The sequence below is a fragment of the Triplophysa rosa genome, linkage group LG10 (assembly GCF_024868665.1).
Source record: "Triplophysa rosa linkage group LG10, Trosa_1v2, whole genome shotgun sequence".
In the NCBI taxonomy this organism is placed as follows: domain Eukaryota; kingdom Metazoa; phylum Chordata; class Actinopteri; order Cypriniformes; family Nemacheilidae; genus Triplophysa; species Triplophysa rosa.
In genome coordinates this window covers 17,185,798-17,198,340 of record NC_079899.1, presented here as the reverse complement: position 1 = coordinate 17,198,340, position 12,543 = coordinate 17,185,798, and the positions used below count along the sequence as shown (strand labels likewise).

General features: G+C 38.2%; 2 protein-coding genes across 4 annotated transcripts in view; one reads left to right on the top strand and one right to left on the bottom strand.

The window, feature by feature from the left end:
- Positions 1-2,802: 2,802 nt before the first annotated feature.
- Positions 2,803-8,141, bottom strand: LOC130559878 (glutamate-rich protein 1). Its single transcript, XM_057343189.1, has 6 exons — positions 7,834-8,141; positions 7,502-7,645; positions 6,158-6,298; positions 4,329-4,700; positions 4,013-4,204; positions 2,803-3,109 (listed from the first exon to the last, which is right to left on the bottom strand). The coding sequence occupies exons 1-6, from the start codon at positions 7,850-7,852 to the stop codon at positions 3,033-3,035; spliced, it is 945 nt and encodes a 314-aa protein (XP_057199172.1). The 5' UTR covers positions 7,853-8,141; the 3' UTR covers positions 2,803-3,032.
- Positions 8,142-8,254: 113 nt separating this feature from the next.
- Positions 8,255-12,543, top strand: part of LOC130559876 (disks large-associated protein 2-like) — a 127,036-nt gene continuing 122,747 nt past the window's right edge. For 2 of the 3 annotated variants that reach the window (XM_057343186.1, XM_057343178.1), the window contains exons 1-2: positions 8,259-8,386; positions 9,471-9,536. In XM_057343186.1, the coding sequence (XP_057199169.1) occupies positions 8,369-8,386; positions 9,471-9,536 (84 nt within the window). In that variant the 5' untranslated portion in view covers positions 8,259-8,368. Of the gene's footprint in view, positions 8,387-9,470; positions 9,537-12,543 lie in introns of all 3 variants that reach the window. The other variant, XM_057343179.1, reaches the window with a different exon arrangement.

Sequence of the window (12,543 nt, the reverse complement as noted above, 5' to 3'; positions counted from 1 at the left end):
AACATTTTAAAATACTTTTTACACAGATTTTTAAAGAGACCCATCAATAATAACAAGTGACAGAGCTGTCACCCATGAATCTATGTTAGTTTTATTTTATTTGCCGTAAACAATACTGTAATTCGACATGGTCTCTTTCTATGCAGATTACATGTATTAAAATTTCATTGGTTATTGGATTATGTTTAAAACTAAAATGGCTATGAAGACTCTGGCTGGTTATTTACAGTCTACATGTATACCAATATGTTAGTAATTCAATGTCAAGCCCTAATAAAGACATCCAGTGCACTGTATGAGTAAAGAATGATTTAGTATAGAACCTGCCTGTCACAAATGTTGTTGAGACTGTAACAAAATTGCCAAATTAAAAACGAGTCATCAGGATGCTATTCACCAATGCCTTCTATGGTACTTTATGTGTGCTAAAATTCAGTGGAATTCACAGTATTACTATTACCAGCAACTGCACCTAAGTATGACATCATAACGACAATATGCCCGTATACCTATTTGACAGATTTAAATCTGTCAAACGTAATGTATTGTGTTCAAAAGGACATAAACAATATGGTTGACTCTTCAGATGTGGCCAAAAGATGTCAATACTGTCCTGTGTCATTAACACACAATGTATGTTTGTGGACCTGCAGCAGAACTCAGGTTCTGGCGGTGGCGGGTCGATGGTGAAGAGCGAGTTGGCGCGAGCTGTACCCTGACATTGCTATACCCAGCAACCCCATAAGAACAGCCACCCTTGGCACCACGTGACAGTGAACGCTGTGGGACACGCTCCAGGTCTGAAAGAGAGACACACGTGAATACTGTAGCAGATGGGTGCAGGAAGATCTGACCTACATTAAAGAAACAGTTTAACCACAAAATAAAATTCTGACATCAGTCAAGGTCATATGGGTTTGGAATATCACACAAATGAGTAAATTATGACATTATCAGGAACATCTCACTAATGACTTTGAAACATTAAAATAATGACCCAATAGAACACACTACACTGAATCATAATACTTTCATAATGAATGGATCATAATCAAATCAAATACATGTAGTTGTATTAATACTAGCCATTTAATAGCTTATGGTTTAATTCCAGATAATAGTGACAGATGCCAGATTTGACAGATGCTTTTATCTTAAAATGACTCACAGGAACACTGGTGCACCGGTTTTTAAGCTGTAAAGATATTCTGCAAATTTGTCAGATACTTTTACTCACCTGCAAGCTGCGGATGTATTGTGAAGCTATTTGACGTGGGAGACCAAACAACATTTTGGTTGTCCTCAAGCAGTCAGTAGGCCTATATCAGCTGGTTGCTCTTCCTCGCTGTGCTTCACAGAGGATAGAGTTCAGCCAGGTAAGACCGTCTATCAATGTAAGAGCTTATATAGATGGGGGAGTGTGTCTGTCTCTCTCTCTCAATGGGATTACTGTGGAAGCTAGCACGCACTTGGACTCGGTAGCTATGGCAATAACGGGTTGCAGCATTAGGTGTGGGGGTAAGTTGTGGTAAAAGACGATATTCCTAGCTCTGTGCTGGACGAGTTGCATAAGCCTCATGACATGGGCCAGAACAGCCTATTTATCAGAACTCAAATAAATTCAGACAAATATCTGAATGATTACTACTATATTTATACCAATACCAAGGTAAACAAAAATTGTGGGGGGCGAGAAATCATTTAAGAAGGTGATTCACCTGTCTTAGGTGTCACAGGTTCACCTCTAAAAAGTAAGAAAGGTTGGCCTCTTAGATCCCAGATACAAGCATTATTCAACTATACCCTGTGTACTGAATTTTAAAGTGAAGAGGTCTATTATCTTTGCTTAAAGAAAAATAAGGTAACTTTATTGAGCTAGTCTGGATGCAAATGTAATATTTATTCTGCACTGAGCTTGCTACATTCAGTGACAAAGGCAGATTATTATCAGTCCTCTGATTTTATTGTAGTCGTTCTTTTCAGATGTTATAATTCCATCATTACACCAGCTGGCTTCATCCTCACATGCCAGCTGGTATAATGTTTTTACAAGGAAACGTCTCCATGAGAAACAGCAGGGTCATTATCTCTAAACACTATCAATGTAATGAGAGAAATACACATTTTCTGTACAAACCCAACCCAGATTCACATGCTTCTATTAAGCCGTGCACTCGTGTCTGTTATGGGTTCCTTTGTGCATTTCAGAATAGCACAATGCACAGATAGGGCAGTCTAAACGACGCTTGTGGGCTCAACTCAACCTTCCATGATGTCACAGGATAAGCCATTGGATTAGTTTCAATAGACATTAGCAGGCAGTGAATACACACGGTACTGAATGCAAATATGTGTTATCAACTCATACACACTATTTTTCCCTTTCTTATCCTGAAAACAACTTTAATAGATATATTTTACAGCAGCAAAATAACATATATTTAGTTAGGGCTATTTCTTTTAAGGGTAAAGCTGATTTATTGTGTACCCTAGAGTTTTCTCAAACATTGCATGATGATACATTAAATGTGACTCCGGTCAATGTGAAGGATGGTTTTAATGAGCAGTCCAGTTTGCTAAAGCCTAAATGTCATGATTCAAACTGGGTCTGGGATCGGCTGACATTTGAAGTTGGGATAATTAGGCACTAAGAGGCTAAACCACAGACTTCTAATAATGAGCTGAGGGTGGCCAGTGAACCTTGGGAAGCATTATTGTCCATTACAATATTCTCGTGTTTGTCTTTCCCACACATAGTTCCTGCTCAGGAAACTGCCCTACAAAAACCGAATGAGCAACAGAAAAGTTTAAAATATCTTTTTAATAAGCAATAAAGTTAAGTATCATTCCTGGGTTAGCGGAACTGTTGAGCGTTTCTTGAATTCCTTAATGGTAAATCTGAACAGCATGACTAAAGTTCTCTTTCATAATTAGATTTTATAATCAGAGTCGGCAGGTTTGTCTGGGTTATTTACATAGACCTGCTGGCTGTTTACAGTTTCATTTCCTTTCAGGTGCTCAATTTAGAGGTGTCATGTCGTCTCTCTTTGCATGGGAAGAATCTCTGACAGCCAATACTCCAAAAGTGTACAGACCACTGAAACTTCATCTGTAACACAAAAGAAAAATATTCATACATATTAAGAATCGTAATAATCAGATCCAAGTCAAATTCACACTCATAGCTCCACAACACAACTTTGACCATCTTTTTAAGGTCTATGATGACATCATAATAGCACAGTCACGTAATAAACAAATTTCTTTTACAAGAAGAACATTTTATTTTTTGTGTGTATGTAATTCCAGATGTTAAGTCTCCCAGAAAAGCACTCTGTGTTGTGCAAGACTTTCTTTTACATATTTAGAAATATATGTAGACCCTATTTTAAGTAACAGGTTTGGTAAATTCCAGACATTCTAGTGAAAATAAATCATAATGCTACGCAATACAATGACATAAAAGTGAACAATCTGCTTTCAATGTTGCATCAGTTTAGAAAGGACATTTTCTTTCTAAAATGACAGCAATGTGCACAGAGAGAGATGTATGAAGTTCAGCGGCAAGAACCTAAACAAACGTTATGTGGCCAAAACTTAACTTCCGGTAGACCTCCGCAAAGAATGAATAACTATTGAGTAATTTTTATTTAATTGAATACAATTATTACTAATATAAATTAAATATAAAATAAATTGTTATACTAAGCCACTAGCCAGACCGATAACCAAATACAGACTGGAATTTAACTTCAGGCCAGGCATGTGCATGTGATGAAACTGTTTATAGCATTAAGATTTGACATGAATGCAATAGCCATTATTTAGAAAAGTGCATCCACATACAGAGTAATAGATTTTCTTTACAAATACTTATTATTGAAGTGACCACAGCATAATGTTAAATGTATCTAACATTTCTCTGATTTCATTTCTCAGCCTGGACTTTAAAACCTGAATAAGCAAGCTTCAAGCATCTTCATATGTGAGTTGTTCATGCAATGGCATTTACCTGCAGGTAGTGTGCTTGTGTCTCTGAACTCTTGTAGCTTTGATATTAACTGCTCTTCACCCTTTACCAGCAGAGCTCTGAGTCCGCACAGCCTGGTGATCTCAGCAGGAGGCAGTGTCTCCCCTGAGAGACGAGAGAACAGAGACTCCACTGCAGAGAAAGAAAGCGGGTGCCCAGTTTCAGCTTGGGAGCCTGCGTGGACGAGGATGTTAAGTAATGAGATGTAAATATATACAGTACTATGAAAGTTGGGCACATCAGCTTTTGTATTTTGTTTCTTTTTTGACCTGTATAAGTGATTTTTGATAACACTTACGGTCAGAGATGTAGATTTCATTAATGTTATGGAGGAACTCCAGCACCTCCTCTAACTCTTCCTCTGTTCCTTCATCACAGCTTTGTTTGTAAGTAAATTCAAGAGCTCTTGAACGAGGAACCAGCCCAAGAGCGAAGAGCTTCTCTTTGTGACGTTTCTTCTTCATCTTCCTTCTTTTGTTTTTGCTGAGCTTCTCTACTAAGCTTCCGATGTCTTGATCTTTATCACTGGGCTTTGCATCTTTCTGGCTCTCCACAGCTCCCTCTGCTGGAGAGGCAGATATTTCCCCTGCATTTTTAATCGTAGTAGCAGGAAATGCCTTTTTCTTTCTCCTCCTCTTCCTCTTTGCATGTAAGGTATGGTCAGCCGCATCTGAAAGATCCCAAAAAGCTCATTGGTAAAAGTCTTATAGAAATAAGACTTCCCAACAAATCAGGCGCTTAAAAGAAGGCTTTAAGTGTAGAGTAGATTTAAATACTCACTCTAATAAATAAATGATATTTTGTACTAAAATGCGATCTACAAGAACATAATGTGCACATATTGTTGAAGAGGAAATTACTAGAAAGCATTCAACTCTGGGGTTCAAACATCCTTTGGCCTTTTAATAGCTTCGTAGGCTTTTTATGCTGCTCACGACTATACAAACACCGAGTCGTGCTGAGCTATTGATTTTATCATCTGTATTCAGAGCAGAGGAACTGACCGCACATCTATGTGACGCCGCAGGTAGCAAAAATTCACCTCATCAGTATACAGCTCATACAATGAGGCCGGTTTGCAATAAAGAAAAGAGCCTCAATAACATGGACGGTATGAATGTGTGTGAGAGTGTGATTGTGGCTTTGCAGGTCCAGCGAGGTCTATTCAGATCAATAGCAACAAAAAGACAGTAGGAAGCTGTGAAATGTACAGGGCTCTTCAGTGGAGGAGAAATACGCACTAAGCCAGGCTTAAAATTCTGTCAATGACTCATAGGGGTAATTAGAGATCTAACGATGTCACTTCCTATAGAGTTGTACCTCGTTTTGGTGATTGAAATAGAATTTCAACAGTCTCCAGAGAGGCTCACCCTATTCAAACACAACAGAAAACGTGTGTCTTTCATTTAGCTCAAAACAGTCACCTTTGCAGTAACTCCTGCAACACACTGAGCCATTATAAAGTAAAAAATCTGCTTTAAAAGAGGAAGGTTTTTTATCCTAAATTCTGATTGGATGAGCACACGTCAAGCTCAGTACTAAAGCATTCTTGTTTGTTTGATATTGAATATTTACTTGTGGTATAATGAATGTAATGCCTAGCCTCATGTGGCTTAGCACATACAAACCCAGAAATGTCACAAATGATCTGAGCAAATCAAATATCTCACACAGTCCGACAGTATTTCAGGTTGAAAAGTGTTTTCTGCCAAATAAGGTTGTTAATTATAACCTTCTATTTAGGTGCCGTGGCTTAATAATGTGCTTCACTGAATCATATGATTTGATCATTTTGATCCACAACAAAGGCTGCATGATTCAAGTAAACAGAAAATTACCCACACTTCAAAAACACAAGTGATTAGACTAAATAATACAAACGTAAACTATCAAACGGGATATCATAATAAAGCTGCAGAATGGCTAATAATGCCCAAACCACAGCAAAACTGTATCATAGACTGATTATCTGTAGACACTAGGTTCAGTTCATCACAATTAGTGGGATTCGTTTCCTGCTGGAGCGTGTGATTGAAAGAGACACGGAATAGGAGGAGAGAGGAATGGTAATGCTTTGAACCTGAGAGTCAATAATGAGATGCTATGCTAGCATTGTCAACCGCTCACCGCCTGTGCTGTCCTCAGAGCCAATGGAATCTGGATTGGATGGTGTGACAGATTCATTCCCGCTGGTAATCAGGTAGCCTTCAGGAGGAGGAAGTACAGTATAGAGCTTCTTGCCCTGTACAGCTGAACATTTCTTATTACCTAAGAGGAGGAGAGATTAAAAGACAATGGCATTAAGCTGATGGTGAGGAAAAACTCTCATCCCACATTTTCAGAACTGTCTAGAAGAGATCAAATACAGTCAAGCATCTATTATTTGCCAACTTTATACTAGAATTACAAAAAGCCACCCACTGAAACCAGCCACTACTCTGAAATGTATAAAAATTATTAATTATTATTCATAATTAAGAGCAATACCTTAACACATAATACTTTATCTATTTAATTATATTTCAACTGAGTTGTTCTGAGCTACTTTAAATGTTTTTAATGTTTCAAATATTTCCTTCCACATATTAGAACAGTAAACTGATCAAAACTATGGAATTACTCAAAAGCAACACTGGGAATTCAAAAATAAATGGGAAAATTCAAAATAAATCAATCTTATATATTAGATTTTAGGATCTTTAAAGAAGCCATCCTATGTCTAGAATTTGTAAAAATGTTCTCTTCGCATCTTATCAACCACCATCTTGATTCCCATCTATGCTTTCATTATTTAGTGCAAGCCGTGCATTTTAAGGACATTAAAAATAAATGATTGTGTTCTAATGATTTTTTTTAATATGTTGGTGCGGTCATATCTTTGCCTCAAAAAATAATTTCTAATACTTTTTAGTCAAGTGACTTCCTTGACCAAGATTATATATATATATTGATGCTCTGGCAATTTATAATGCAAAACAATCATACCAAAGAAATACTTGTTCTATACATGTACCGCAAAGACCTTTCAAGCATTCTTTTTAAAGGGATACTTCACCCAAAAATGAAAATTCTGTCATCAGTTACTCACCTTCGAGTTGTTCCAAATCTGTATAAATTTCGTTGTTCTGATGAACACAGAGAAAGATATTTGGAAGAACGCTTACAATCAGACAGATTTTGCCCCCCATTAACTACCATTGTAGTTGCCCCAGAACTGTTTGTTGTCCAACATTCTTCAAAATGTCTTCTTTTGTGTTCAACAGAAAAAAAAGATAAAGTATTTTTTCAATGGGGGCAAGATCTGTTTGGTTATAAGCATTCTTCCAAATATCTTTCTCTGTGTTCTTCAGAACAAAGAAATTTATCAACAGATTTGGAACAACTCGAAGGTGAGTAAATGATTTTTCAAGAAGATTTTTCATTTTTGTGTTAAGTATCCCTTTAAGCATTGGGTTAAAAGCAAACATGTACCTGGCTCCTTTTGTGGGATGCCCTGAGGTTTTTCTGCAGGTGGTGCTAGTGAGGTCTGCTTCGGCTTCTGGGCGGCAGCAGGTTGCAGCACAGTCCGCTTCTGGGCGCTGGAGTACAGTCTCTGCAGTACTTTGGACTGAAATGCTGAAGTAGAATTAAACAATCAGCAATGTTGACACGATTAACCCGTACGTATTATTATCAAGAAACCAAAAACGTAATAAAGCCCGGTTATAGTCAAGCATAAGAGTTAACTAAGTTACTGGAGTAGCTACTGTAGCACGTGGGCACTGTAAACATACCAATATATTTATAAAATACGTTATTCTTACCTTCTTTTCTGAGGGACATATCGACAGCTAATATTCATAGTCTTATTTCTAATCTCGAGCGTATACAAAATTAAAAATCTTTAGAATAATTCAAAAACTCATGTTTACTGATGTAAACAGAAACCCTCTAACGTTACCTTGAAGGTAAGAAGCGCATTAAATGAACTGCCTTCAAGGCTTTAAACTGTGACTATACAAACAACTAACATTATATACATCTACCGCACGATACTCAAAACAGCAAAATAGCAGGTATTGCCAAATAATTGTTATATTACACGACCCTTCCGCTCTCCGTTGTCCTAACTAACGACCTCACCAAGATGGCGGGAAGTAGACGTTTTGATTCACTGCGCCATCCAGCGGCGGGGGGGCGCGTTTTGCTCAAGGGACCGGCGACCGGACGCATCAATATCATCAGCATCAGGCAGCAGCAGCAGCAACAGCACCCACGAGGCGGTGAGAGATCAACGTATGCTCTCTCGACTTCGCTGCTGTCCTCAACATGTAGCAGCAATCTCAAGCAATACCTAGAATGTCAACGTGGAGAAAGGTAAATCTATCATATTGTGCATGTATTTGTGTCGAAACGTGTAGATTGAAAATCAAAAGTGTATAGGCTACTGTACTCTGTCGAGCCTCTGGTGTGCCGCACGCGGGATACTGATCTCAACATTACATCACTCACCTGCTTATAGACGCGCGAGGGAAGGCGTACACTTGACATCACATTTGAAATGGATGCAACAAAGATTCAAAAGTTTGGCATGTCTTGGACTGTCATAGAAAAAAGTTAAACTATGACCAAAGTTTGCTTTGAGCGTACAAAATCTCAGTCTGTTGCGATTGTGAACCAGATCGAGGTTAGGATGAAGTGCATTTGTAGAAATGTAAACAATTTTATTGTGCAAGCACATTGCAAACTTAAAAACAACTTACAAAAACAAAGATGGTTTGCTGGTCTTAGATGGGTTAAGATGGTCTCCCGACCCGGTCTTGCTGCTGCTCAGCTGGTTGGCCTTTCAGACCAATACACTTTAAGAATCGGCTGAAAGCACATCTCTTCCGTCAGCACCTGACCGATTAGTTCTGACTTCTATCTCTTTTCTACTCTTTCTATCCATAAAAAAAGAAAAGAAAAAAAATCTTTGCTTCTAGCTTTGTATACTGTGGTAAGCTTTATGAGACTAGTTTTACTGCGCTTATGCTTTTTGCTTTGGATAAAAGCGTATTCTATATGACTAAATGTAAATGTAAATAAGCCAGTTAAGGCTATTATTTTCAGCAGTTGTAGGTGTGTACAGGGGCGCAACTGCACCTTTTCTGAGGGGTATGCGAGATCAGTTGTGCCGTTTTATATACTTGTATATAATCAACGTATTATATAATTACGTTTTATTAAAAAAAAACTTTTGGCACAATGGTGCCCCCCTTGTGCGGCACCCCTATGCACCCCATTGTACTATATACCCCATTTTTGCGCCACTGGGTGTGTCGGTACGAACAGGATAGAAATAGGCCAATATAAAATTAACTATTTAAGACTTGTGGAAAATGTTATGATTTGTTTATAATGTGAAGACATTTAATGTGACTGTTAGAATCAACCACTCAGTCAGATATATTCCTGTTTGTAGTCTCCCAAGTTTTGGAGGAGCGAAAAGATCCACATCTCTGCCCAGTTAAGAAGTGATGCTGTTAAGGTGAGTCTGGACGTCTGTGCGTGTGCTGAGGAATTTTTGCTGTTATTGAACCGGAATGCTTTATATCTCTCCTACAGTGCATATGTTTGTGTATGGCAGAGAGGACGAGAGCAAATTTATAATAATATATCTACCCATTATCTAGCTGTTCTCTAAAACGGCACTAAGACACCCATTTTAAACATATTGCATAAGCCAGCAGCAGATGCAGTACAAAGCTTCACAGATGCAGCTGTCTGTCAGTGTAAGTGCAGGGTGCAGCATTCATTTGCAATTTCAAACACTAGCTCTAGAGAAATTACTCAGACTGGCAGAATCAGCCTTCTCTCTATCTCTATTGATTCTAACAGTCACATTAAATGTCTTCACATTATAAACAAATCATAACATTTTCCACAAGTCTTAAATAAGTCACTATATGGGATCGTTTTATTTTTAGCTCAAAGGAGGAATCAAAGTCACTGCATGTGATGATGTTTCTCATTCATGTGTAATGCAGGCATTCATTTGTTCGACATAAGATCTTAACATGAGGTCAGGAAGAAGCATGAGGATGGTACTAAATAAATTCATATATTAAAAATTGTATTGTAATATATTGTAAAGAGTTTGCTAATCTTGTTTAAAATGGCTTATAAAAATGTTTATATAAAACATTTTTGCAATGTAATTTGCTGAACATAAGTACATTAGCAAGGTAGAAGAAATGTTCATTTTTGGGAAAAGGTCCCAGGATGGCCAAATGACGCAGGCTGGAGTCAACCCCGGGTCTTCCAAAAGCATCTAACTCGCGTAGTATATTTTTAAGACTAATGTTTTTAAGAAAATGTGTTTGTGCACGTTAAACCTTTTCGCCCTTTATGTGATTTCTAACACTCTGACTCTCACTGCGGTTACAATTCTGTAGTCTCTCTGGGATGTTTTTTGGAAACGTTTCTCCAGAAAACGCTGTAATTAGAGCTCCAGCATGAGAAATTCTTCCTCCAATTACTCTGGGAATTAAGGGGTGGCAGAAAAGTAAGCGTTCTAAAGGTCTGAAGCACACTTGCGTAGCGAGCGATCTCAGAGGGTGTCTGGTTGTGTGTTTTATTTCTTGATTGTGACAGTCAGAGCTATTTAGTCATTTAAAGAGGTGCGATTAGGAACACACTGATTAAATACGCCGCTGGGTGTACACAATGAGCATTGGGATTTCACAAAACATCACAGCACCGCCGTCTTGTGGGAAGATGGTCAGGTCGATGACTTTTATGGAGAGAGGTTTTCCATCTTACTATATATTTTATATAAATAAAATAGTGGGGATTAAATATGCTTCCCAAGCAGTATACGTATAGCAATGCAGCTAGTTCTTACCTGCTTTTTTATTGCAGAGCCAAAGTATAAGTTACATTCTTTTATCTAGTCCATTATTGTGCAGTAAAACTTCCTCTAAAAATGGTTGAACATAAGTTGTATTTCTGATCAGCGTCTCACACAAGGGGGCAGATGTTTCTAATGGCATCTGGTGTTATCATGTGAGCTTCTCAACCTGACTCTCTCAAGCTGTTAAACGGGCTTAAATTGAATTTGTTTGTCTTTGCTAGGGGCTGAGTGAACTCATGTTTCATCTGGAATGTATCGTAGTGGGGATCCCTTGGGTTCATCCATTTGTTTTTTGTTTGCACTCTTTTCACTTTATTTTAGTCACAGGTGGCTAAGCAGAACATTGAACGTGATAGTGCGCTTCAGTCTCGTCAGAAAAATGAGCTCGAGGTTGCCAGGTCCTATGTGTTTGTTCCTCAGCACTGGGAGCTCGGAGGTTCAATAACTCTATTATATATATGTACAGTATATGATGCTAGCAAAGGCAACCAACACTGCACCAAGCTCATTTCTTGGTTTTCCTGTTGTTGAAATTGTTAATATGTTTGAGGCTGATTCACAGAAAAAGAATAACACGTTTACAATCAAAAATGGCAGTTTTTGTTACTCATAAATAGAGGTCGACTGATATTTGATTTTGCCGATAATGATAACTAAGGTGGTCAGTACCTACCGATAACGATTAATTACCGATAGTTTTTTTTTTTACGGTTTATTTCAAATAAAAAAAAACACACACAAAGTAAATTAGCAATTAAGTGTATTATATCAATAAACACGTTGCTTGAACCACTAAACTGTATTGTACTTTTAAATAAAACACACTACATTAATAAATATTAAACTCCAGTGTATGATTTAAAAAAATTATAAGTAGGTAATTTCTCAAATTTTAATAATTTAAAACATTCTTGGCACCAAACTAGCAGGAATGATGGATCTATTGTAATATTTTACAATATATACTGTCGTCGTGTTCACATGCGTGTTTGTTTACATTAAAACGAATGTCATTAACATTAGCCGTTCGTGCTGTCTCTGTCATCTGTTTTCTATTTCGCACGCGCACACGCCTCACACACACACACACACACACACACGNCACACACACACACACACACACACACACACACACACACACACACACACACACACACACACACACACACACACACACACGCACACACACACACGCACACTACTCACAAATGCCTATCATAGTTACAATAATAAAATTTAAACATTTCTGCGTGTATTTTTGTCACCATGTTATAACTTCTTAAGCTAACGTTAATTGGCTACTAATGTTAGCGCGCTCTCAGTTCTGTCGGCAAAAATACTGCTGTTCCCCATTAAATGCAGCATATAGTCAATAAATGAATTACTTTTTAACATCATGTTTACTGCAACTGTATGGAGTTTAAATGGACCCAAAACTCACGCGCATGGAATCCGCGCGCGCACGCGCTATGCAAACGCGCATAATGATAACCATGCGCGGAAAGCTGCTCCGCGAGGGCGCATTTAAACTCCGCGAGCAAGCAGAACAGTATGCGCAAGCGGAAAAGAATCCTCGCGCGGGCGCATTTCTGCTCCGCGAGCAAAAACTCAGTCCGCGAGCAGAGGCTATGACGAGCGCGCG

What these genes read in the sequence shown, in the direction of transcription:
- LOC130559878 (XM_057343189.1), bottom strand. An exon ending in CATCCCACAAAAGGAGCCAG is followed by an intron (nt 6,299 to 7,501) that starts GTACATGTTTGC and finishes TCCTCCTCTTAG; the next exon opens with GTAATAAGAAATGTTCAGCT. An exon ending in TGAAATCTACATCTCTGACC is followed by an intron (nt 4,205 to 4,328) that starts GTAAGTGTTATC and finishes TCGTCCACGCAG; the next exon opens with GCTCCCAAGCTGAAACTGGG.